This window comes from Enhydra lutris, unplaced genomic scaffold, assembly GCF_002288905.1.
Source record: "Enhydra lutris kenyoni isolate GAN:26980312 unplaced genomic scaffold, ASM228890v2 scaffoldscaffold20, whole genome shotgun sequence".
NCBI classification, from domain to species: Eukaryota; Metazoa; Chordata; class Mammalia; order Carnivora; family Mustelidae; genus Enhydra; species Enhydra lutris.
In genome coordinates this window covers 1,886,868-1,911,431 of record NW_019154104.1, presented here as the reverse complement: position 1 = coordinate 1,911,431, position 24,564 = coordinate 1,886,868, and the positions used below count along the sequence as shown (strand labels likewise).

At 53.0% G+C, this 24,564-nt stretch overlaps 1 protein-coding gene across 4 annotated transcripts in view; it reads left to right on the top strand.

Moving 5' to 3' along the window:
• LOC111148595 (actinin alpha 1) overlaps positions 1–24,564 on the top strand; it is a 98,152-nt gene that overhangs the window by 36,540 nt on the left and 37,048 nt on the right. For all 4 annotated transcript variants that reach the window (XM_022505296.1, XM_022505295.1, XM_022505294.1 and 1 more), the window contains exons 2-3: positions 18,018–18,132; positions 22,089–22,208. In XM_022505296.1, coding sequence (XP_022361004.1) covers positions 18,108–18,132; positions 22,089–22,208 — 145 coding nt within the window. In that variant the 5' untranslated portion in view covers positions 18,018–18,107. The remainder of the gene's footprint in view (positions 1–18,017; positions 18,133–22,088; positions 22,209–24,564) is intronic.

The window sequence follows — 24,564 nt, the reverse complement described above, 5'->3', positions numbered from 1 at the left end:
ATGGGAAGCCATGGGCTTTGTTCCAGGGCCGCAGGCTTTGTTCTGCGCATCCACAGATGGGAGGGTAGGGAGGCAGGAGGGGCCAGGTGAACAGGGCTTGAACACTGTTTCAGGGCCATTGATAGAATCCTGGAAGTCCTGTGGGTAGCTAGTGTCTACTTCTCCCGTCCTTCGCCCCTGTTATGATTAGGTCTGGGAAGCCTTCTAGAAGTACAGGCAGGGCGAACCCCCCAGCTCAGACGGTGGAGGGCAGAGTGTGTGGGGAGTGAGGAATGGCCCTTCCAGGGGCAGGTGTCTGCTGCCTCCCCTCCTTCCTTATTCCCAAGGTTGGCTTGGTCCATGAAAGGAAAACCTTTTTAGGTTCTTTGTGTGCCCTCCTCCCCGCCATTTCAGTTTCCCTACAAGAAGCTCTTAATGATTTCAGCCTGCTTGTCTCTGGGTTTTGGTGGAAAGGCTCGGAGAAGGGGGTGGGACTCACTGGACTTGGTCCAATAGGCTCTTTGCTCTAAGGCTCAGCTTGTCTGTCCCTTCTGTGCAGTAGGATTGCCTTTCCCTGGGGAGCTTCAGGTGTTCCTGTGCGGGCTCCACACCTGGAGGGTGATCTGCCTGGGTTGGGAGGACATGGGCCAGTGGGCAGTGAGGGGGGACGAGCCTCACACTGGGCTTGTGCACATCACCTGCTGCTGGGCGCTTGGGAGAGTCAGGAGAGAGGAGGTCCAGGCTGACCGAGCCTGTGGTTAGAAGCATGGGCTCTGCAGCCTGAATTCTGCAGAATTCACCCATGTGCTGTTTGAGATGACCTTGAGTGACTTTGTGAGCTGTGTGTGTGCTGTCTCATCAGTAAAATGGGATTGATGATAGTATGTACCTCATAGGGAGATTGGGAGGATTAATGGTGCTGATGCTGACCGAGCACTTGACAGTGGGCTTGGGAGGGTATCCTGGTCTCTCAGATCCTTTCTCTCTTGACTTTCACACTAGATTGTCAGTCTGAGAGCTGCCGAGACCCTCCTTTGGTAGTCATGGTGAGCTGCTGGAGGTGTCTGGGTGGGCATGGGCATTGCTGGAAAGCCGGGTTTCGGTGGATGGCACCTTCATCCATTCATTCCTTCATCTCTTGGCTCAGGTACAAAATCTGAGGGTGACCTCTGATCCCTCCCTGACCCCCACGTGTACTTGCGCCCACCCACTTAATCTGTCTCCACCACCGTCATCCTGGTCTAAGGCACTTTTCTCTCTTGCCCGGGCCTTTGTGTGGTTCCCTGGCCGTTCTCTGCTGACGTTCTTGTCCATGTCTGATCTGTGCTTCACACCAAAATTAGGAGTCTCTTTCCAAGATGCAGGTGTAGTTATGGGTCAGCTAGCACCTGATTCCAGCACCCACCTCATCCTCACCCCCTGACCCTCTGCTGAAGTCACACCTCTTCAGGGGCTTCCATTGTTCTTAGGAGAAACCATCCTAACCTCCTGCAGAACCTCAAGTCCTGGTGGCTGGCTGACCTCAGCCTCTGCCCCCCACCTTCCTCCTGCACCATCTTCCAGTGGTTTGAGCAAGTGGGTCCTTGTGCCTGAGCATGGGATCCTTCGCCCCATCTGCGTGGGGCATCACCGCCTGACCACGCCCAGCCCCATACACCTGCATAGGGTGACCCTATGGCTTGGTTTGCACCTGTTACCCTGATGTAATTATTATTTTTTTTTAATTTAAATTTAATTAGTTAACATATAGTGTCTTATTAGTTGCAGAGGTAGAGATCAGTGATTCATCAGTTACATATCATACCAGTGCTCATTACAATATCATGTGCCCTCCTTAATGCCCATTATCCGTTACCCCATTCCCCCAGCCCCCACCCCTCCAGCAGCCCGAAGTTTGTTTCCTGTGATTAAGAGTCTCTTACGGTTTGTCACCCTCTTTAATTTCGTCTTGTTTTGTTTTCCCTCCCTTCCTCTATGCTCCTCTGTTCTGTTACTTCAGTTCCACATATGAGTGAGATCATACGATAATTGTGTTTCTCTGGCTTATTTCGCTTAGCGTAATACTCTTTAGTACTACCCGTGTCATTGCAAATGGCAAGATTTCTTTTTGATGGCTGAGTAATATTTCATTGTATATATATATTACACCTTCTTTATCCATTCATCAGTTGATATCCCCCATGGAATTATTAACAGCATCTCCTTTTATTTTGAAGTGCCTCGGTTTGGATGATAAATTACCTGGTTCCCTTTCACGTTCACAGTCTTTTCATCTAATTAAAATTCATCAGCTTTAAAAATTCATTAGAATTCATTAAAAATGCCCATTAAATGGCCCACTCTTTTTTTTATAATCATTTTTTTAAAATTTATTTTCAGCATAACAGTATTCATTGTTTTTGTACCACACCCAGTGCTCCATGCAATCCGTGCCCTCTCTAATACCCACCACCTGGTTTCCCCAACCTCCCACCCCCCCCACCTCTTCAAACCCTTCAGATTGTTTTAAATGGCCCACTCTTGATTTTGGTTCAGGTCATGATCTCAGGCTCAGGACATGGTCTCAGGGTGTTGAGGTCCAGCCCCGTGCTGGGTTCCATGCTCAGGGCCGAGTCTCCTTGAGAGTCTCTCCCTCTGCCCCTCCCACTTGCACTCTCTGGCTCTCTAAAATAAATAAGTAAATCTTAAAAAGAAGAATATCCACTGACTTCCTCAAGGCAGCAGTCCGTATGGGGTGTGAATGCACACTCCTACACACACATGACCAGGTTAGGGCCCTTTTTAAGCCCTAGATCTTCTGGAACTTTCCCCGTATGCATTTAAACTCAGCTTGCAAATATACAGTCATTTATATGAGTGATTAACATTTGTCATCCCCAGCAGACTGAAGGCTCCTTGATTTAGGAGCCCAGTGTGTGACCCCAGGGCCCATGTGAATCTGGCTCCTGGCTCCCAGGCGGGGGATCCTGGAGCCTGGGCGAGTCAGGGCATCTGCAGTGGACCGCTGTGGGGGAGGCTGCTGACATCAGGCCAGTCCAAGCCCAAACAAGCCAGTTGCCCACACTCTGGCATACACACCCCTGACTTGGCTGCCCCTTTAATTATTCCTGATCTCTGTCAATGGGCTTTGTGTTCAGAAAGCCAAAAGAGACCAGAGTTCAAACCCTCTCTCCATCTCCCTAAAGTTGAGACTTGAAGAAAAACCTGCCTGGCCCATTCTGCATCCCCAGGGAGCCACCAGGTCCAGGACCTTCTCTTGTGGCTGGATGTGAGCGTTGGGGGTGACTCTTAACCCTGTGTCCTAGGCTGACCTTTAGCTACCCTCCTTGATCCAGGCCCAGGGATGGCCTGAGGACAGCTGCACAGGTGCCCGTGTGGCTCTAGACAGGTGCAGGACTGAAGCAGGATGGTGGGTGAAGCTGGGTGGTTGGGGCAGGTGGTGCTGGCTGATTCCTCCTTCATTTCCCAGCCTACGTGAAAATAGAAGGCTTCCTGGGGCTGAGGCTTTGGTGTCCTGTGGACCCTGGTTCAGATTTCAGTTCTGCCTCTCACCAGCTGGGTTCCTGGGAAGGTTGTGAGCACCTCTGACCCTCGGTTTCCTCCTCTAGCCCAGGATTGTTGAGCAGGTTTGCTGAAGTGTTGGGTGCCTCATAAAGTGGTAAGGATAGCCAACCTCTCTGATCTCATTCCCTCTCTAACCCCCTCCTGGAGTCCAGAGGTCCCCATTGCCTTTAGTGCCCCTTTTGAGGGGGGCTTGACACTCTGTTTTTCTCTGGACTGAGGTTTGGGGGAGGCTATGTTGCCCGCTGGCTGCCCCTGCTCTCTGCACAGTTTCTGAGGCTAAGCCCAGCGCTGGGGAACAGAGTGCCTGTGGCTCTTCCTGCTTTGGGGGAGGCTGCGATCACACTCCCCCACAGACAGATGCCCCATGTCCTGCCCAGTCCCAGCAGAGTTGGAGGGTCCTGGTCAGACCCACCTGCAGCTACACTTCTCCCCCTCCCCACCCCGCCAAAAATGTGGACATTTCTGTGACACATTCCTGTTCTTCAGCCTCCTGCTTCCTGCTCCTGATCCGTTTGCTGCCCTGTCCCTTGAGCTGGGCCAGCCACGTGGCCAGTAGGCCCACCATGCTGGCTGCCAATGCGCCGTACCCCCTGTACTCCTGTCTGGTGGCCAGGCTGGGCGGGCAGTGGTGGCATGGGCTGCATCAGCCTGGGCCTGGCTGTGCTCTTCTTGGCTCACAGGTTGTCTTTGGGGCCTTAATGGGGGATTTGGGGGTTTCTGTGTTGCTTTATAATGTGCTGATCTGTGTTTGGGTTTTGAGAGAAGAAACTTTGTTTTCCGGGACCTCAGGTGAGGAGAACTGACCTAACTAGGCCCTCAGCTCACAGCCCACTGTCACTGCAGGTCTGTGTCTGGCCACTGTACCCGCTGTCTTCCTTACAGTGGACCTGCGAATTGTTCCCAACCCCGCCCCTTCCAACACAGCTGATGGGATGATGAATTTTCTCCCTTGGACCCGGTGGTCACCAAGGGAGGAAGTCTCTGAGACGGCGACTTCCAGCCCAGAGCCTTGCTGGGGGGCCAAGCACGTGTTCCCGCCGTTGTTCCCGACCTAGTGCTGGGTTGCTCTTCAGCAGGGCATACGAGCCCCTGTTTCCCTGGACCCCAACAACATCCTAATTGTTGCCCAGTCTCTTAGGTGTAAAGGGACAATTGTGTGACTCAGGAGGTACTCTGTGTGCCCCGCCTCTCGTTCCCTTTCTCCATTCAGGGCTCCAGGAACCAGAAACTTCCTGTTAGGCATGGGGTAATTGCTGTCCCAGAGGAGACTGACAGAGATCTTCTGCAGAAAGCCCTGTTCCCCACGGGAGTGGCAGAGAGTCTGTTGTTGCTCAGGAAGTTTGCGCCCTACCCCCAACCCACTTGTGCTGCTCCCACTGCCCTTGGACTCTGAGTTGGCACCGCCACCCCTGCTTTTTGCTTGGGGCATCTCTGGGTTCCCCGGAGCTTGGAGCTTTCCCTTGGGAGGCCACATTTCTACCCGTATTTGGGGGAGGTCACGTGGACTGGGTGGCAGTCCCCTCCAGAGCACGGTGGGAGCATCGCGGCATTGGCTTCGGTCTGGGCCAGACTGGTGCCGAGGGCCCATCGGTCATGTGTCCTTGGCTGGGTCAAGGAGGCCAGGCCCAGAGGTGCTGGGCCATGGGGCCCGCCGCAGCGTGCTGACCCAGACTCAGGGACACACATGTGCCAAGGGGACCTCCCACACTCCTGCGTGGTGCCCGCTGACCGTATGGCACACAGTGTGCGTCCTCTTGCAGGCCTGTTTCTGCGGAGTGTGGTCTCCTAGATGGAGGCTTCCAGAGGCAAAGTCAAGGGTCACACCTCAACAACACAGGGAAGTCCAGCTACGGGCGAGTCAGCCAGACCACAGATCCCCATATTTTATGAATATGAGACTGGGCCAAATCCTTGTCATCTGGGGAAGCTTTCTGTGGAACCAAGTGGCCCATAGCTGTAATCGTCAGTGCCAGAAAAACCAAATGACCTCACTTTTGGGTGGCTTTTCCTTCTTTGGAGAAGGAATGTGTGGGCTACTCCTGTGAGCTCCAGCCTCCTGAGGCCTGTGTACCAGCGGACCTGCGGGCCAGGACTGGACTCCAGACGTGGGGGAGGCGTCCCAGACGAGGCCATCTCCAGGTCCACGGTGGGGAGCAGGCTGTCCTCACACTGGTCTCCAGAGCGAGGTGTTGCTCTGCAGCAGGGGTGGCCAGGAGCAGATGCTGTGGGCTCTGAGCTGCCCTGTCGAGTAGCTGTTCCTTGGGAGTGGTACCTCCTGTACCTCATGGTTCAAGCCTGGCCCCACCAAAGATGAGACCCATCCCTGTCACCTCGGAAACCTCCTGCTAGCTTGCTCCTGGGCCACAGTCAGTAGCTGGCTGGTTCAGTCCATACCCTCGCACCTGGATGCCTGGACAAGGGGAGGGTCCAGGGCATGCCTTTGTGGCTGGTTTCTTGCCAGTGGGACTGATGGGTAAACAACAACAACAAAACCACAGTAAAAGGCTTAGTGGGGTCCTGGAACAGTTTAGTCTACTTTTGTCTTTTTTTTATAACAGCTTTTTTGAGATACAATTTATATATAGTTCACCCATGTCAAGGGTATGGTTGGAAGGCAGTTAGCCTACTCACAGCTGTGCAACCCTCCTCACCGTCAGCTTGAGAATAGTTTTTTTTTTCCTATAAGATTTTATTTATTTATTTGATAGAGTTGGGGATAGAGTTGATAGAGAGGAGAGCAAAGCAGGGGGAGCGGCAGGTAGAGAGAGAGGGAGAAGCAGGTTCCCACCTGAGCAGGGAGCCCCATGTGGGACTTGATCCCAGGACCCAGGAATAACGACCCAAGCTGAAGGAAGATGTTTAATGACTAAGCCACCCAGGCTCCCCTGAGGACATTTTCATCACCTCAGAATGAAAGCCTATGCCCCTTCGCTTCACCCCACTTTCTCCTCTGCTCCCAGCCCTAAGCAACTAGGACTCACTTTGTGTCTCCGTAGATAGCTTTTTGGTTTTTAACATCTAGCGAGCCCTCAGTCTGCATCTGGTCATGGGCTAAGCCCTTTGCATTCACTCGCACAACCCTCCCGCCCGACCACCGTGTGGAGTAGATGCTCATATTTGTTTTTGTCTTCTTGATATGACAACTGAGGCCCATGGATCGGGATCACAAAGGCCACCGGGATCGGGATCTTTGGCTGACGGCTGTCGACGGCTGCATCGCCAGTCTTTGCTCTCTGGCTGTGGAAGTGGCGATGGTGGAGGTCACTGACCTTCGTGGGCCAGGAGCTCAGGGGACAGCCTTGGCTTCCTCACAGGGATCACAGGGCCACCAGTCTTTTAAAACAGTTCCCCATTCTCTCAGAAGCTGGCAAGTTCCACCTACACAGTAGGGAAGGTGCTGAGCTGCCCAGTCTCCCCTTTGCTCTCTGAGGGCCTTTTCGGGGAGGCAGTGCGAGCTCTCCCCAACCCGGGTGTGTTCATCAGGTCGGAGGGCCTGCCGGGTTGAGCCAGTCAGGCCCCTGCTCCTTTGTCTCCCAACCTGGGCTGCAGGCGGACATAAACGAGGGAATGGACAGGCCCTTGCTCCCCTGGCTGGCAGGCTGGTCTCGAGGAAAAAACAACCACAGGAAAAACAACCGCAGGACGTCTTTCTTTCCAGCCTGCAGAGCTCTGTGAATGATTAACCTTGATTAAACAGAAGGGTTGGGAAGTGAAAGGATGACCCCAGATGTGTATGGGTTCCTGCTCTGTTGTGTTTGCTTCCATTGGCCTCATTTTGACAGCAACCTGCAAAGTAGCAATATGATGTGTCCCCATTTGTCAGATGAAGCGATGGAGGCCTAGATAGGTTAATTCAGGTCCTGCAGCCAGTGAGGGACGGAGGCGGGCTGGATTGAGATTTTTTAAGAGTCTGCCGTTGACATAGCGCCAGGCCATTTTTGATTAAGTACATAAGATCTAATTTGGTCCTTTCTGATGCCGTGCTGTGTAGGTCTTGTGGTTTTGTTTGTTTGTTTTTTGTCAGAAAGAGAACATAAGCTGGGGTGGGGGGTTGGTGGCAGGCAGAGCAGGCCAAGGAAGAAGCAGACGCCCTGCTGAGCAGGGTGAGATGCGGGACTGATCCCAGGACTCTGGGATCATGACCTGAGCTGAAGGCAGACGGTTGACCTACTGAGCCCCCCAGGCATCCTGCTGTGTCTTATTATCCCCATTTTATAGGTGGGCATCCTGAGGCCGAGACTAAGGATCCTGCCCAGAGAGAACTGGTGAAAGGTGTAGACGGGGACCGCAGCCCCAGCTCTGCCCGGTTCCGCAGTCCAGCTCCCTGGGGTGCCCCAGCCACCTGCACCCGGAGTCTCTAGGATGCCAGCCTTCACGTGGCCTGGGGGGCAAGCTGTGTGAGAGGTACCCTTTCCAAACAGAGGAAGCTGCCCGGCGGTTCTCAACTTTGTCAGCAACCGCTCCCAGGTTGGGGGAAAGTACACAGATCTGGGTGGAGATGTTCTTGAGGACTCTGCTTTTCATCTCGAGCGAGCCAGCTGACAGCTTGCTTTGAAAGGCTGGCAACGTGCCCTTGATAAGTGAACCAGATACTCTTGTTTATGTTACGAGAGCAGCGGGCATCTGAGATCACTTCTGGGCAGCTCTTGGCCTACACACACCACCCAGTGCCCACACCCTGGCTGGCCTGGCCACGGGTGGGGACCAGAGGGTCTGCAGGGTGGCCGGCGGGAGAGAGAAGGCACCCTGGCAGTGCCCGCGGATGCTGTGGAGAACTCAACCCTGAGCACGTGCTGGCCCAGCCCCCTCAGGGGTCCCGGGCCTGATGCCCACCCACTGCGCCAACTGGCAGCTGTGGTGGAGCACCCGCTGGCAGGGGGGCTGCAGAACTGGTTTTTGAACCTGGGAGCCTAGACCACGTCCCTGGTTGCTCTGCTCCCGGGATAGAGGGGACGCACTGAGAATGAGCAGCCAGGTACCACCTTTAAGAGGCTGAGAAACTAGACTGGGGTTTTCAGGAGCCTCTTGGCTGGGGAGTGCTGCCTTTGCTCTCGCCCCACGATTAGCAGTTTACCAGCTATTGGGGTGGATGTGTGTGTGATTGCTGGCTTATCCTCCTGTCCCTGCCCCCGATTATGACTTTCCCTGGAATATTCTACATGGATAAGGCACTTTAAAGTTTTTCAGAACCCTTTCTCTGTGTGGCATCTTATTTGATTCTCTTCCTAATTCTTTTAAGTAGATGGGACAGTTTTCCCTTTTGATTACTTTTTTTCTTTAGAAACATCTCCCCCTGCCCTGATAATAAATGAGCATGCATCCCTCTCCCCCCCGCCCCCAGAGTTCCCAGAGAAATGGGAAGTTCCCTGTATCCCATCCCAGAGGTCTAACTTAGGGAAATGCGTATGTTTGCAGACAGACTTTTCTTACATTTGCATAGCTTTTTTTTTTTTTTTTTAAATAGGTAATGACTGTATCCAGTATAAAATTCAAAAGAAACAGAAGGGTATTCTGTAAAAAACAAATGTCCTTCCGTCCTCTGTCAGGAGGCCCCAGCTCCCCTCCCTTCCAGGAACATTCCAGCATACAGCTTTTGTGGGTGATCCACTGAGCTCCCAACAGGTATCTGGTTGTGAGGACGGGAGCTGTCAGTCTCGAGACTGAAACACTGATCGTACTTGGAGTTCATGGAGATGAAACGTCCCTAATGGAATTTATTGGCCTCTTTTGATAAGGACCAGAGCCTACCAATTGGAATCAGCCCTACATGGAACAAAAGATTGCCCCTGGTGCTCTGTTTGGCTGTGCCCTTTTTTTTTTTTTGATTGTATAGTTGCCACAGCATTCCATTGGTTTTAGGTATACAGTAGTGATTCTGGACAACTCTATACCTTATGCTATGCTCACCCCAATTGTAGCTCTCATCTGTGCTTCCATCTTTGAATTAGGCATGTTATGATGGGAAAAGTTGCTGGATTCCGGCCTGCCAGGTATGAGGGACTTGTTTGGGGTTCCATAGCTGGAAGGGGTCCAGGTCACTTATATGGGATCACATGCACACCAGGTCCTCTGAACAATAGCTCCCCTGGAGTGATCCCAGAGGAGTGGGAGGGTGTGCCTGGGAGAGGTGTGGGCAGCACGTGAGCCCAAGGCCTGGGGCGGCTGGGTGAGACGGCGCTGCTGTCTCCCCACCACGGCCAGGCCATCTTATTGGGCTGCAGGTGGGTTATCTTATTTCCTCTGTCGTGTGACCGATAGAAAAGGCACCTTTGTCAACAGAGGCTTCTCTGGTGAGGTCAGCCAAGAGTGGACGGCCTGGATTGTGTTCCGAGGCGAGTAAACATCCAAAAGGAAAGTGCTAGCAGGGAGAAGGGCGAGGAAGCAGATCGTTAATGCAGGTCGTATTTGCAGATGCTTGATGCAGGGAAGCAGAGGAAGTCGGGCATTGGCTTCCTGGAGCCCCGGCGTCTTCACGCTGGATGGGTTTTGTTTCAGGGGCTTTTCACGTTCCTGGGGTCACTCACTTAGCTTTGACCCTGCTGCTGTACATACGGTTCTGTATCCTGCTTTTTTGTTAATTATCTCTAAGGGTTCTTTGCATAATAATACATAGTTTCAGAACCTCTCATTTTGGCCGTGTAATGTTCCATTAAGTGGATGAATCATAATTTACGTTACTGATACTTTATTAGTATAATTGGGGCCGTTTCTAATTTTTTCCTCTCAAGTAATGCTGACAAGAACATTTTCTTACTCATGGCCTTAATTTAGCAGTGTTTGCCCAGAATAGCGCCTAGGCATTGGGCTAGGGCTTGCGTGGACTTCAGTTCCCCTTGGTGGGGAGCTTTCCCCAGGAGTCCTACGGCGTCATCCTGCCCGCTGTGACGTCATCCCGCCCGCTGTGACGTCATCTCCACCTGCTGTGACATCTTGCGGGGCCTTGTCTCGGTACCCACCCTGCCATGGGAATGAACAGAAACTTACTTTTGCCAAGGTAACAAGTGACAATCGATACCCTTTGTTTCAATTCACCAAGTATGGCAGTATGAGTGGTACCTTTCACTGTCCCCCCGGTGACAGGTATCAGTCCTTGATCCAGCCCAAGTGAGGGGAGCCCCCACTGCCCCGACAGGAAGTCCTGTCAGCTTTTGCTGCCAGATCCCTGGGCGGCTGGCACCCCCTCTGTGGTGGCTGCAGGGGTGCCTGCGCACACACCGTTGCATGCTTAGTACTTGCGTCAATACCTTGTACGATCCTGTTCCTGTGTGTGCCGCTTTTTTTGTTAGGAGACTTAGAAAGATTTCATGTTCTCCCATTAAGGAGCCAGAGACCCTAGGAGTCTTTTTTTTTTTAAATAAATATTTTATTTCTAAGTAATCTCTACAGGCAACATAGGGCTCCAACTCACAACCCCTAGATCAGGAGTCACTTGCTCTGCCAAACTGAGTGAGTCAGGCGCCCCAGTCCTGTTTTCCTCACACTTGCCCCTTCTGCTCATTTATTTAACCTCTTTGAGGCTTCGTTTCCTCCTCCGTAAAATGAGGACGATAAGAGCACCTGCTTCAGAGTGGTGTTGCAAAGATGTAGGAGTTAAAGAGGGTGAAACACTCAGAAGAGGGTCTAGTCCACAGATGTGCTTAGTAGAGTTAGCTGCTAATACTGTGATTTAGGGCATGTGTTTGTCTCCTTTGGGCTCTCAAGGGATGGTGACCTTTGGTTGTCACCACTTGAAATGGGGAGATGTTAGTGGTATCTCACGGGAGGGCCCAGGGGAGCTCCTGGACATCTGTGATTCACAGGACAGGCCCCCCCGACCCCTGACAAGAAACCAGCCCCAAGTACCAATAGTACAGAGGTTGAGAAGCTCTGCCCACACGTTTAAGTGTGACTCTTGGTAACTGAGCTCTTTGAACATATCTCTAAAGTAACCTTTTCAAGGACTGCCTTGGTCTCTCAGAGAATCAGCATCGTAAGGGAATGTTGCTCAGGGCCCAGGGGTGTGTGGATCCCTCCCCAGCACCCTCACAAAGCACATGCCATTGGCAGGTAGCACACTGGACATTTGGTCTTTTCTGACACTGAACTCTAGCCTTCCTGGCACTGTCCTAGATCCTAATACTAGTAGCCACCATTCTTTGAACCTTACGCGTGGGAGATCGTGCTCAGCGGTTGCCGTGTGTTTGCTGCGTCCATCCCCTCACCATCCTTGGAGGTGGGTTCTGTTCTTACACCTAGTTTACGGATGGGCAAGCCAGTGAAGTCACTGGCCCACAATTGCTCAGGGGCAGAGCTGGGACTGGGCCTGGTCAGTCTTGCTCTCAAATCTATATTCCTTACTTTGCCTCCTGCCTTGTCCAGCAGACTTATTTGCTCATCCATGGGAAGGTCTTTCAAATCTTTGAAGTGAGCCCCTGAGTCCTCTCTTCTATCCTCTGGTCAGACAGCCCCAGTTCTCAGAGTTCCCTGCAAAGACATGTTTCTGATCTGCTCGCCATCCAGAACGCTCTCCCATGTCTTGGTGACCGCCTGCCTGCTTCCTGGCTCTGCTCCCGTTGCCTCTCCACCACGCTGCCCCCAGACAGGCTGCCCCTCCCACGCCAGCTCTCCTGATGGGCCGTCAGCTCAGACTCTGTGCCACGGCTGACCTGAGTCACCCAGATTCCATCTGGTTGCTGGTGTCATTTCACAGTGACCCATTTTCAACGATACTCTATAAGATTTAGCCCACCGTACCTGCAGCCTGAAATCTGCAGTGTCCTGGTGGAACGGAAAGTGTGTGGTAAGGGGAGTCAGGAGGCTGCGTTGTGACCATACCCGACTTGGTGGCCTGCGAAGAGCCACTTGCCTTCTCTGGTCACGTGTCCTCCGTGGTAAAGGGAGGCTTTGACGTGGGTGCTGTTAGCATGGCTTCTGGCTCTAACATTCTTCAGCGAAATGCATTGGGCAGCAAGAACTTGTAATAATGGTAGTTTTGATTATTGTGGTAGCAGTGAGAATAGGTAACTATCAGGCAGCCACTCTGTCCCAGGCTCTTTTCAGGGGCTTAAATGGCTCGTCTTATGGAATCCCCAGGCCCCATGTGTTCTTACCCTCTTCATATTATCCCCGCTCTACAGGTGAGCGCCTTGAGCAAAGCCACACTGAGTCGCTTGCCCACCATTACCACCTGACCCAGAAGTGGTGGGACCCGGGGTTTGCGTGATCTTCTTTAGAGTGAATCCTTCCAGACTCCCAGATGCTTGCTGTCCAGAGTGATCCTCTAGTCAAGTGCCTTGACTTCCCGTGTTTTAGCATCTCGCGTTTGACCACTCCTTCTCCCACCAAGATGAAGGCTGTGAACGCTGCTTGACTTTAAAGGTTCAGCCTCTGATTCGTGCTTGTGGGGTGATCTTCTGTACCCCAGAACCAAGCTGAATATGATAATACAGATACTCTTTCGGAATCTTAAGATATAGACAATAATGATGATGCTAGTGACTGTTTCTTAACGCATTTACTATATTTCAGACGTATATTAATACTGTGTTATCATTAACATAAATTAGCAATATTAAGGTTAATATTCTCTTTTTTCAAATTTTTTATTTTCTACTTTTATATCTTATTTAAATTTCATCACAGTTCTGCCGACTAGATGCTATTGTCTATTCCCATTTTACAGATTTGAAAACAGAGGCTCAAAGAGACCCGTGTGACTAAAGTCACATTCTGGTGCCTCTGAGCTGGGAGTGGGGGAGAGCACGTTCTCAAAAGCCACTTGTTTTCTCAACACGTTTTAGGGGAAATATTTACTTGTTAAAGACATAATGGAAAAGTATTAGAGGATTCTCTGTGACAGCAGGACTTTGAGGCCCATAGAGAAAGAAGGTAGACAAAGGTGCTTCTCCGTGGCTAGCTCCATGGAACTCAGCCTGGGCTCAAGCACCCTCCTTCTTCTCCCCTATCTCCCCTGTCATGACGTGTCCAACTGTCCCCCCACCCCCAACTTGGGACCTGGCCAGGCCTATTGGCAGCCCTGACTTTCAGCCATTAGATAGGGTTAGATATGCAGATTGGAGGTGGGTAGATAGTACAAGGTCTGAGAGAGGTTGAACCCAGGTTCTGGTTCTCTGCCAGCCCCTCTCTTTCTCCCAGCACCCTCAGAGGTTGCAGCCGGAGGAGGGTGAAATGGGAAAGGAACCTGTGAGCCCTTCCAGCATGGGGCCCCAAGCACATTTCCTGAGATCTCCCAGCACCCCTGAGCCCATTTCTGCTGCAGAGTGCGTCCACCAAAGGCCCATCGGCGGCTTCTTTTCTTTTTTTAAGATTTTATTTATTTGTTTGAGAGAGAGCGAGCAAGCACCCACAAGCAAAGGGAGGGGCAGAAGGAGAGGGAGAAGCAGACTCCCCACTGAGCAGGGAGCCCGAGCCCAGGACCCTAGGATCATGACCTCAGCGGAAGGCAGACGCTTAACTGACTAAGCCACCCAGGTGTCCCCCATCAGCAGCTTCTGTCTCTTTAGACTGTGATCTGAAGAAGGACCCATTGATGGGGCTCTTGGAGCAATAGGAAGGTCCGATAGGGTGAGGCAAGGTTGGGACTAAGGCCATAAGGTGGCCCCCTGCCCTTCATTTGAGTGAGGCTGGACCCTAGCCCAGCGGGGGTAGCACTCCTCACCACACTGGGATGCGTGGCCTGGAGGCCCTGGGCCCTGGGTCTCTAACTATGGGTATCACTTGTAGCTGTTGGCTTTTCGTCCTTGTTGGAGCTTTGGGGCACTGCCAAGGAGCAGGTGCAGGTGTCCTCCTCTATCATAATGTTGGAACGTGAACGTGAAGACCAAGGTCTGTTCGTACATCTTCACCAGCAAGTGGGACATCTCCACCCTTTGTTCATCTGGTGGAAATGACTGGAACTTTGTGTTTTGAATTTAGTTTAATAAGTCCTTCACTAAGGAGCTCCTGGAGGGCTGCCCTGGCCAGGGAACCAGGACTCTTCAGTCCAGACACAACAGTGGGGTTGTACGCCAGAGGCGAGCATATGGCTGCGTGGTGCCCACATTGTCCTCCCCACTCCTTTGCCCCGTTGGTTTCTTCTCTGGTGAGGATCCACAGAGCTGCTGTACAAGTCATGGGCCTCCTGCACCCCACACCACAATGTTAGTCCTTTACCATAACACAGCAGAGTTCTCAGACACACAGGGTCATATTGGGAGCTCAGGGCTGCACTTCGGGGTGGGACCTGGACAGAGTTTGGTGGCTGAGGGCAGGGAGGAGACTGCAGGCTAGGGGCACAGAGCAGGTGAGTCCACGGGGAGAGCAGCTGCTTTATCTCCTCCTCCTTATCACCGAATGGCACGCTTTCGAAGTGACAGGCAATTTACAAGTGTTTTCTAGTTAACCCTCCTGACTTCTTTTTTTTTTTTTTTTAAGATTTTATTTATTTATTTGTCAGAGACAGAGGGAGAGAGAGTGAGCGAGCACAGGCAGACAGAGAGGCAGGCAGAGGCAGAGGGAGAAGAAGCAGGCTCCCCACCGAGCAAGGAGCCCGATGTGGGACTCGATCCCAGGACGCTGGGATCATGACCTGAGCCGAAGGCAGCCGCTTAACCAACTGAGCCACCCAGGCGTCCCAAACCCTCCTGACTTCTTAAAGTGCTGTCACGGTCTGGCTTTTACTGGTCAGGGAACTGAAGTTGAGGGAGGGTAATCTCAGAGTCACACAGCTGGAAAAGAGTTGAACCAGATGTGGTGCACCCCGACATGCCTGGTCTCAGCCCGCAAGTGACCTCCACCCCTTCCGTCCCGTGGCCTGAGCTGCGTGAGAGGTGCTGCTTATTGGTGGAACTTTCCTTCAGGTGCCCCTTCAAGGCAGTCACCTGTGGGGCCCGGGATGGGACACTGAGGGTCTCCCAGTGGCGCGCAGCTCCAGAGGCCTCAGAACCAGGGCTTTGTGTGGGAGCCATGAGCAAACACAGGTGCATTTCTGTCTCCCAGAGCTCTGAGCCTGGCTTCCCCAGGAAATGGGGTCGGCTGCTTTCAACAGCATTTTCCTCTTGCAAAAGCAGTATTTTTTTTTTTTTTTTTTTCAAAACCAGCCTCTTCTTCCTCTCATCCCCAACCCCTCTCCACAGCTGAGCGATAAACAGATCTCAGGGCCCCCAGCTGTGGCCAGTGCGGGTGATTCCCACCAGGACCTTGGCCACATTGGACCCGAAATTGTCCCCTGCTGGGGGGAGGGGCACTTCCCCTGGAGTCTGTAGGAAACCCCGGGGCAGAGGCTGAGTGTGGGCCTGGAAGGGAGGTGAGAGCAAAGCGCGGTGGAAATTCCAGATGGTGGTAGATGAGAAGAAGCTGCCCTCCCCCCGCATACCTATCGTGATGACACCCGGGGTGGGAGTATGTGGACAGGTCACAGCTGGGAGAGGATATGGAACCACAAGATAAATTCTCTTCAAGATGACAAAGTTCTCTAATATGTTTTACAACAAAAAAATTTTAACAAAATGAAAAAGGCTAAGTACCCCCTAGTCTCCTGCCAGGTCACGGTGCCAACACTAGGGGCAGGGCACCCAGTAAACAGACCTCCTCTGGGTGGTCTTACGCTTCTGGAGGGTCCCCGAGGGCGCTGTTTGGCCCAACAGCCCACTGCCCAGATACCTCCCGGCATCATTCACAGGTGCATCTGGGTCTTCTAGAACTGTCCCCCCCCCCATCCCTCCAGCTTTGCAAGGCTCCTTCACCATGCTCCTTCACCCAGCTGTCCAGTTTTTACATTGTCTGGAATGTCCACTGCACAGGGAGTTTTTGCTGAGCAGGGGTTTTTGCTCTTTTGGTCACTGATGTGTCCCTGACCCTGTGCTCTGGAACTCTAGGCAGAGCATTGAGGCCACACCCTCTCCGACAAGTGGCCAGGCAATGACCGTGCACTGGGATAGGGGCAATGATGGCGTGGGTGCAGGATGCTTTGGGCTCTATGCCCCCAAACCAGGTGTGGCGGTGGGCTGTCAGGAAGGCTTCCGGGAGGAGGTGATCGCTGAGCCTGATCTTGGAAGATGAGTGTGAGCTAGCCAAGCATGGCGTGGAGGACATTCCAGCCTGAGGGTCAGAATATATCCCTGCTCACCCTCATCTGTGTATCAGGCTTCCCAAAGCTTTTGGATAGCACCCACAAGCCTCTTCTCCATTGTGGGAGCTGACTGGCACAGAGTGGAGTAGCATTTGTAGGGAGAGAGAAGTCGCCTCATGAGGTGTGATTTAAAGATGAAGACTTGGACTTTGGGGTGTCGTTGCGCTGCCTCCTCCTCCCCACCTGCGTGGACTGACACCGTCCCTCCTTCTTGCTCACTAGCTCTGCAGCTCTTGCTCATAAACCCGAGCAGCCGTTTCTTTTCTGCTCACGATCACTGGGGTGCCATTCCTCTCTTCGGCCTGTTCCTTGCCACTTCCCTTTGTTCCCCCCCAAGGGCAAGAGGAAGTGGTGGGGGAAGGGGGTCATGAGTCTGGTGACCTTTCTGAGGAGGAGGGGTGGTTCTGGTGTGCCTGCTACTGGTTGAGTAACACACCGCTCACCATTAAAGTTTTGCAGGGCGGGTGGGAGGGGAGCTGACTGGCGCTGCTGGGGGCGGTGGGGGGCTGGACATGGGGACTTGAGACCCTGTGTTGTTGAGGATGCCGTTTGGTGCATAGAATTCTGGAGCTGCCAAGAAGTAGATTGCATCTGAAGCTGGAGAGCTCTTCTTTCTGGGGAGAGACCCTGCCCCAGTTTTAGGCGGGCTTGGGAAATGGAAGCACCTGCTTCTGTCTCTGTTCCTGGGGTCAGCCTGTTCCTTGTGGGAGCCACGAGGTGGCGCTGTCCTTGAGGGACTGCTTGGTTGGTCCTGGGCTGCTTCAGTGTTGCTGCTCTCCCCTGCCCCCCTGCCCCCACCGCAACCCCTGCGCGCAGACTGGAAAATCACAATATAGATGGGCTTTCATTTAGTCTCCTCAGAGTCCCTTCTGGAATTCTTCCTCACACCTTTGCAGCTGGAGGTGCCTCACACCCTGACGCCAGACAGACAGACACATACACACATGGGCACATTGGGGTCCTCCCCTTTCTCTCCTTGTCCTGACATCGTCTGTGAACTGTGAACCCAACAAGACTCACTAATTCTTTCCTTAGCCAGCTGCCAAGTGGACAAAGATTTATTCAACTCATTTGCCCTGATAATTAATTAAGGCTCACTATGCCTCCCCTGGGGTATTCTGCCGTGTAACTGTGAGGATGGAAACTAAGTCTAAGACCCTAAGAGGTCAGTGGCCAGCCCTTCTAACAGTGCATGGAGAGGCCGCAAAGGAGGGTCCGTCCCAGGGTTGCCCGCCCATATCATCCACACGGCGCCTGGAGAGGGCGTGGTAGGCGGGGCCCGGGACCCACCAAGGCCCCTGTGAAGCCTCAGAGACTCTGGGATGAGTGGAGAGCCTGACCCCTTGCTCGTCTTCCTTTTGCCTAGACGTTCACGGCATGGTGCAACTCCCACCTCCGCAAGGCAGGGACGCAGATCGAGAACATCGAGGAGGACTTCCGGGATGGACTGAAGCTCATGCTGCTGCTGGAGGTCATCTCAGGTGAGGGGGGCCACCCTGGCTGAGGGTGAGGTGCTTGCCTGCTGGGTTCGGCCACGGTGGGGGGATGCTGCCTTGACACGTCAGCTTCTGCTCTGCCTTTGCTCGTGGTGAGCCCTGGGTCTCTTGGAAGAAGCTGGGGTCGCTGTGTGTGAATTCAGACTAGGAGACTGGGTTTGGTCCTGGCTCTGCTGCCGGCCATCCACGTGCCTCAGGACCCTCATTTGCAAGAAGAAAGAAGGTCCACCATGGCTGACCATCTTCAAACCTTGGCTCTACTAGTACCTCTCCACCTCTGTCCAGATGATCCCACTCCCTTATCTGGCCCCCAGTGAAGAATTTGGATGTCCAGAAATCTGGAGAGACAGCTCCCCTTGAATGTAGTCCTCTGCCTTCTTAGGAATACCTTTCCTCCACCATGCCTTCAAGGTTGGTGGTTCCAACATTCTCGCCTGGGTTTATACGCTGGGTAAACTTAAGCTACTCTCTCACTTTACCTTCTACCTCAGTATCAGTGACGCTCAGACCTGGTTTCAGTCCAGCCTTTTCCCTCAGGCCCCATCTCCACCCAGATGTCCCCCCAGCATCCCCTCAGTGTGCCCAAGACTATGCGGACTACCCTTGGCCCCGACAGACCTCTTTCCTATATTCTCCGTCTTCTTCTCCCAAACCTAATGTAGAGCTCTGAGACAACGCTTCTTTTGCTTTGCTTTCCAACTTGGCATTCAAGTTCCATTCCTTCTATTTCCTTCTTCTGTTAGCCTTTTAACCTCTGCCATGTGGTGTCAGTGTGGGCCTTGCCAGCTCTCACCTAGATGATCCGCAGAGGCCTTGGACCCCTCCCAGCTCCTTCCCCACCGCAGTCCATCCTCTGCATGGCAGCCCGAGGGGCCGGCTCAGGCCCAAATAAGGTCTCGCTGTCTCTTGCTCAGAGCCCTTCAGTGCCTCCCCAGGGCTCGAAGCCTGCAGCCCACATTCCTTCACGTAGCTCGCAGGATCCTTTGTGAGCTGGCACCTGTTTCATTTTCAGCTAACTTCCCAAAAAGGTATCAGACCTCAGACCCTCTGTCACCCCAAAAGACGCGCAGTCCTCACCAGGGACGGGCTCTCTGCCCTCTGTGCTTCTGCACAAGCTCCAGCCATCTTGTTCCCCAGAACTTTTAAATATCTTCCTGCAGGTGAAATTTGTGTGTGGGAGAATGGAGATGGGGAGGGGGGATTGTGTGTGTGCGGTACAACCTATGAAACAGAAAATTGAGTGTTATAAACATTTTCAATTTCCTGGACTATTTTGTAAGTCCCTTTGTTGTGCAGACACAACAGCATCCATCTGCGACTTCTCCGTCACCCCACATGGAGACCCCAAGCCCATCAAACACCGCCCCCCCACCCCCCCGCTCCCTTCTCCCTTGAGCCCCAGCAGTCACCCTTGTCTTAGTTTCTGTGACTGTTCTCGGCACCTTGTATTAGTGGAATCAGACAGTGTATGTCTTTCTGTGGCTTATTTCATTGTAATGTCTTCCAGGTTCGTCCATGTGTCCCGCTCTCCTTCCTTTTTGAGGCTAACATTGCGCTGTACATACACACCGCGTTCTGTGTACCCATTCATCTTCCGGTGCACACTGGAACTGCTTCTACCTTTTGGCTCTTAAGACTAACACTGCTGTGAACTGGGGTGTACGGATATCTGTTTGAGCCCTGCTTTCAGTTCTCTGGGGTAAATACCCAGAAATGGAATTGTTGGATCATATGGTAATTCTAGGTTTAATTTTTTTAGGAACCACCATACTGTTCTCCTCCAACTGCCTTTCTGAGTGTTCTCCCCTCTCTCCTCTTCTAACATTTCTTAGTTTACACAAACCTGGTGTTGTTCTTTTTCATTCTTCCCGGCTCAGCTCAGGGTTTTCTTCCAGGAAGGCTTTCCCCAAATGAGTGGCTGTCCTCAGGAGTGACAGGAGCTCTGGGCTCCTGTCACACCCTGTTCATTCCTCTTGTCATTCCTCTGTCATGTTCGTTTGCCCACGGTATGATCATTTTTGGCCCATTTGTGCTTTTCCGCATCCCACTCTCAGCTGCTTGGGGGCAGGGATGGTCTCATCTCTGTGTCCCAAGTGCTCAGAACGGTGCTTGGCATGTGTGTGATGGTCGGCAAATATTAGAGTGACCAGATGCCCTGTGCTGGACTTTTCTGCAGGACTAGCCACATATTCCCCACGGAACAGGTGGGCCTGTGCCCAAGGGGACCTGTGCACGTCTGTGAACCGGGGTTCTCTCTTTCCTTGGGGTGGGGAACATTGAGTCACTGAGGCATTGCATTTTCTCCCTTGAGCATTGTGAGGTGAGTAGAAGGACAGAAGGAAGGGGCTGGTGCCCCCAGTGGTCTTCTGAGGAGCATCCCCAGACCACCCCCGCCAGAATCTGCAGGAGTGCTTGTCCACATGCAAAGTCCTAGGCACACCCCAGACCACCTAATTTCCAAAATTAGGAGGCAGGGGAAGGGGGCTGGGCATTGGAATTGCGAGAACTGCTGGCCTCGCTGCCTTCACTGTCCCGATGGAGAAGTCCTGTTCCAGCCAGGGTACACAGCTTGGGGGCTGGCTGGGGAGCCCAGGCTTGGCAGGACCTGAGGGCTAGGGCTTCAGCAGGAGAGCTTCAGGACGGGGGGCGGGATGCGGCGTTGCCTCATCCCTCCAATGGGAGGGAGTCCCTGGGGCATTTCGTCTGCCTAGGGGGATGATGGGGTACCTCGCTTCGGAGGCTGAGCAGGGGCCACAGCCTTGGGAGAGCTGCAAGTGGAAGGTCTTAATTTAATCATTAAAACCCAGCTGTGCTTCCTTGGGAGCTGCCAGGCCTAATCACATCTGTGGCAGGAAGTCTGTTCTCCAGAAGCTGGGGTGGAGGGGGCCTGGGAGGCCCCCTGGAGAAGTGCTGCTCCCACATTGTGGCTGCCCAGCTCCTTGAGCTCTCTTGGCGAGGCTGCTAATGTCCTGGGTGTGGCGGGGAGGGGATTGCGGCTGGGTAGGGCTGCAGACCGTGGCAGGTGCACTGGTCCTGAGTTTCGGGCTCTGGGACAGTACCCAGCCTCCTGGGATCCCTGGACTTTTAGAGACTCTAAAGCTATGTGTCCTTCCCTGGTATGGGCATGCATATTGCACATTTTAATTTTGAGTTTTAGTTTAAAGAGGTCCCTGAATGCCTCTTTTCTGAGCTGAAAGTGCTCTTAATGGGGTGTTCGGAGAACCAGCTCTTTCCCTGCAGCTTCTGACCCTGGAACCTGCGTTGGGGGAGGGGGTGGACTGAGGGTGGGGAGTTGGCTTGGAGCTGAGCCAAGGATGCCCACAGGAGGCAGTGGTTCTTGAGCGAGAGAGGAACACCGTGGGAAGCTCTCTGTGAACACTAGGGGACTTTTTCAGAATATTCTAAAGTGCCCACACATCTTCCCAGACCAAGCAGTATAGACTAGAAGGGGTTCGGGGCCTTTGCATGTGCTGTTCTTCTGCTTTGATCATCACTGCCTGCTGTCGCAGCGCAGCTGCGCTCCCACTCAGAGGCCTTTCCTGACTATTCGACAACTCCTTCATGCCCCACCTGTCCTCCTCTGCATGTTCTTTTTAGGCATTTATCCTTCTTGGTGTTTGTTCGTTTGCACGTATTTGTGTATTTCTCTGTTGAAGCTCTGTCTCCTCCTGGTCCAGAAGTGTGCAAAGGCAGGGAATTGTTTTGTTCACCCCTGTATTCCTAGCGCCTGCCAGGTCCCAGACATAGGGGCTTAATACAGATCAGTTGGGTGGGGGTAAGCACTGAGGTCTGAGAAGTGGCAGGAAAGAGGCAGGGTCGACTCTCCCTGTCACTCCCTGCGAGGGGGCCCCTTGCTCGTGGGCGAGAGTGTCATGAGAGCAGCCTTGCTCCCAGGAAGCAGCACTTGACCCTCCCTGCCCTCCCTCTTGATCTGCATGCAGGGGAGCGCTTGGCCAAGCCGGAGAGAGGCAAGATGAGAGTGCACAAGATCTCCAACGTCAACAAGGCCCTGGATTTCATAGCCAGCAAGGGGGTCAAGCTCGTGTCCATTGGAGCCGAAGGTGAGTGAGGCCTGCCGTCTGGCTGCTCGGCAGAGCCTGATTTTCTGCTCCCTGTTCTCTTAGCCTTTTCTCCCCTGACTCCTGGGTTCCCACGCTGCTGGGTGCATTGGGAAGTGGGGGCAGCCAGCACCTCCATCTGGTCAACCTGCGGATTCTTCATGTAACGGCTACACTTGCCGTCCAATCTCGGCACCCCCCACATCGGCTCTGCCCCCTGGAAAACCACGGGCCTGCTCCCTGGTCCTGACCTGGATCCCTCCCACCCCCAGCCGAATCCTGGTGCCTTGAGATCCTGTGAGAGTGGAGCGCCACCTCCCTCACCCACGGGCCTGCCTGCGCTCTGCTGCCCGAGGCAGAGAATTCTGTTGCCTGGAGAGTGTCAGACACGGGCTGGGTGGAGGTCTTCCCAGGGGTCTGTGGGGAAGACTGATGTCCAGAAGCCTTCAGGAACATTCCTAATAGCATTTTGCTATAGATTAGCTTCTTGACTCTTTTTCTTTCACTTGAAAACAGTTTTTTTTAAAAGCTCCATATATATTGTTATTCGTTTGTTCTTAATGGTTTAAAAGAGGCAGTGCAGTTTCGGTGTGCACTGTGGTGTTCTGGAAGGATTTGGGGAGGGTGGAGGAGAATGGAACACCGTAGGCAGGCTGTGTCAGCACTGCGCCTGGTGGATTCATCCAGGACTCCCTGGGCACCTGCTGTGCAGCACCAGAAATCTAAAGCTGGGAAGCATTTCCATCCATTCATTCACCATTTGACATGCGCGCGTGGCTGTGAATGCCCAAGCACTCGCGCCCTGGTGGGTTCTGGGCTGGAGAGACGATCTCACTGATCCCTCACATGGCCTCCCTGGTGGCTCTCATCGTTACCCTCATTGGATGACAAGGAACCAGATGCCTAATGAAATGAAGTAACTTACTGAAGGTCCCAGTGTCTCTAAGTGGCAAAGCCAGAGTTGAGACCAGGTCTGTGTCGGAGAAATCACCCCCTATCCCCCCCGACCCCCCTCTTGAAGAGTAAACCAGAGGAGCACGTCTCTTCTCTGGTGGGAGGGGTCTTAAGCTCTACCCGCCCCCCCCTTCCTTTCTAGAAATGGAGGGATTTTATATTGCTACATCAAAGGCGAATTTTAGCACGGTATCGGCAAACCACAGTCCGCGGTCTCAAATCCGGCCGACACGGGTTTTGGTACATGCTGGAACCCAGCCACACCTGTCTGTTTACATTTCTCTTTGTCTGCTCTCCTGCTACCGTTGGCAGAAAAGTTGTGACAGAGACCGTATGGCCTGCAGAGCTGAAAATATTTCCTATCAGGCTTTTGCAGAACAATTTCGCCAAGCCCAGCCTCCTGGGGACTTGGGCTCACGTTTGAGCGGTCGTGGGTGCCACCCCGTGTGTCCCAGCACACCCTCGGCTGTGAAGCAAAGTCCGTGTCTTCTGCGTCTGTGTGGTGCGCACAGCAGGTGCTCAGGAGATGTTCGAAGGACTCACACCTAGCGGGGTATTTGTTTTGTGAGTGGAAACATAGTCTCTTCTTGAAAGAGTAGTTTGCTCTATTAGGGAAGATTAAAGACTTGGCAGAAAGAGTTTCCATGAAGCAGGGCTGGGAAACCAGAAGACGGCGCTCGGCTGGTCTGGTGTAAGCTTACATGTCCCCCGGGGCAGGGCAGAAAAGGATGTGTAAGGGAGAGCTGGGGTGATGGTAGGAATGAGTGGGGATTCTGGAGAACTGGGGAAAGCATGTCCTTCCTTCTAAGCGGGGCACCTGCCAGGCAGGTCTGATTGTTTGTTGCTATGGGGGGTGATACAGGTCCATCATGGCAAGAGCTTTCCATCTTTTTTCAAAAGAAGCCAGAAATCCAGATTTTTAGAAAGAAAAACAGCTACCTAACAGGTTTTGTTTTGTTTTGTTTTGTTTCTGTTTTTATTTTTTAAACTCTGAGCAATATTTCTACCCTTTAAAAAAAATAAAAAATTTAAATTTAAAATTAAAAAGGTCTGAAGGGGAGGAGGAAAGGGGAAGATGGGAGAGAAGAGCACTTGCTCCCAGCTCTTTGGCTAGAGAGGATGCTTTGCCTGGGCTCTCCCTTTCTGCCTGTGAGCAGGCCTGTAGGGTGGGCATCATCAACCACATTGTGTAATCCCGGCAGCTGAGACTGAGAAGAGTTGCTGGGGTGGAAGCCGGTGGCGTGGCTGAGCACAGGCTGTGGGTAGACTCCTTCTGTGGGGCAGAGCCAGATTGAACCCGGGAGTTTGGGCTCCAGAGCTGAGATCTGAGCCTCCTTTCATCGCTGCAGACACGGCATGTGGGGGCCGAGGGCAGGACTTTACTGTGTGCTTGTCCTCAGCTACG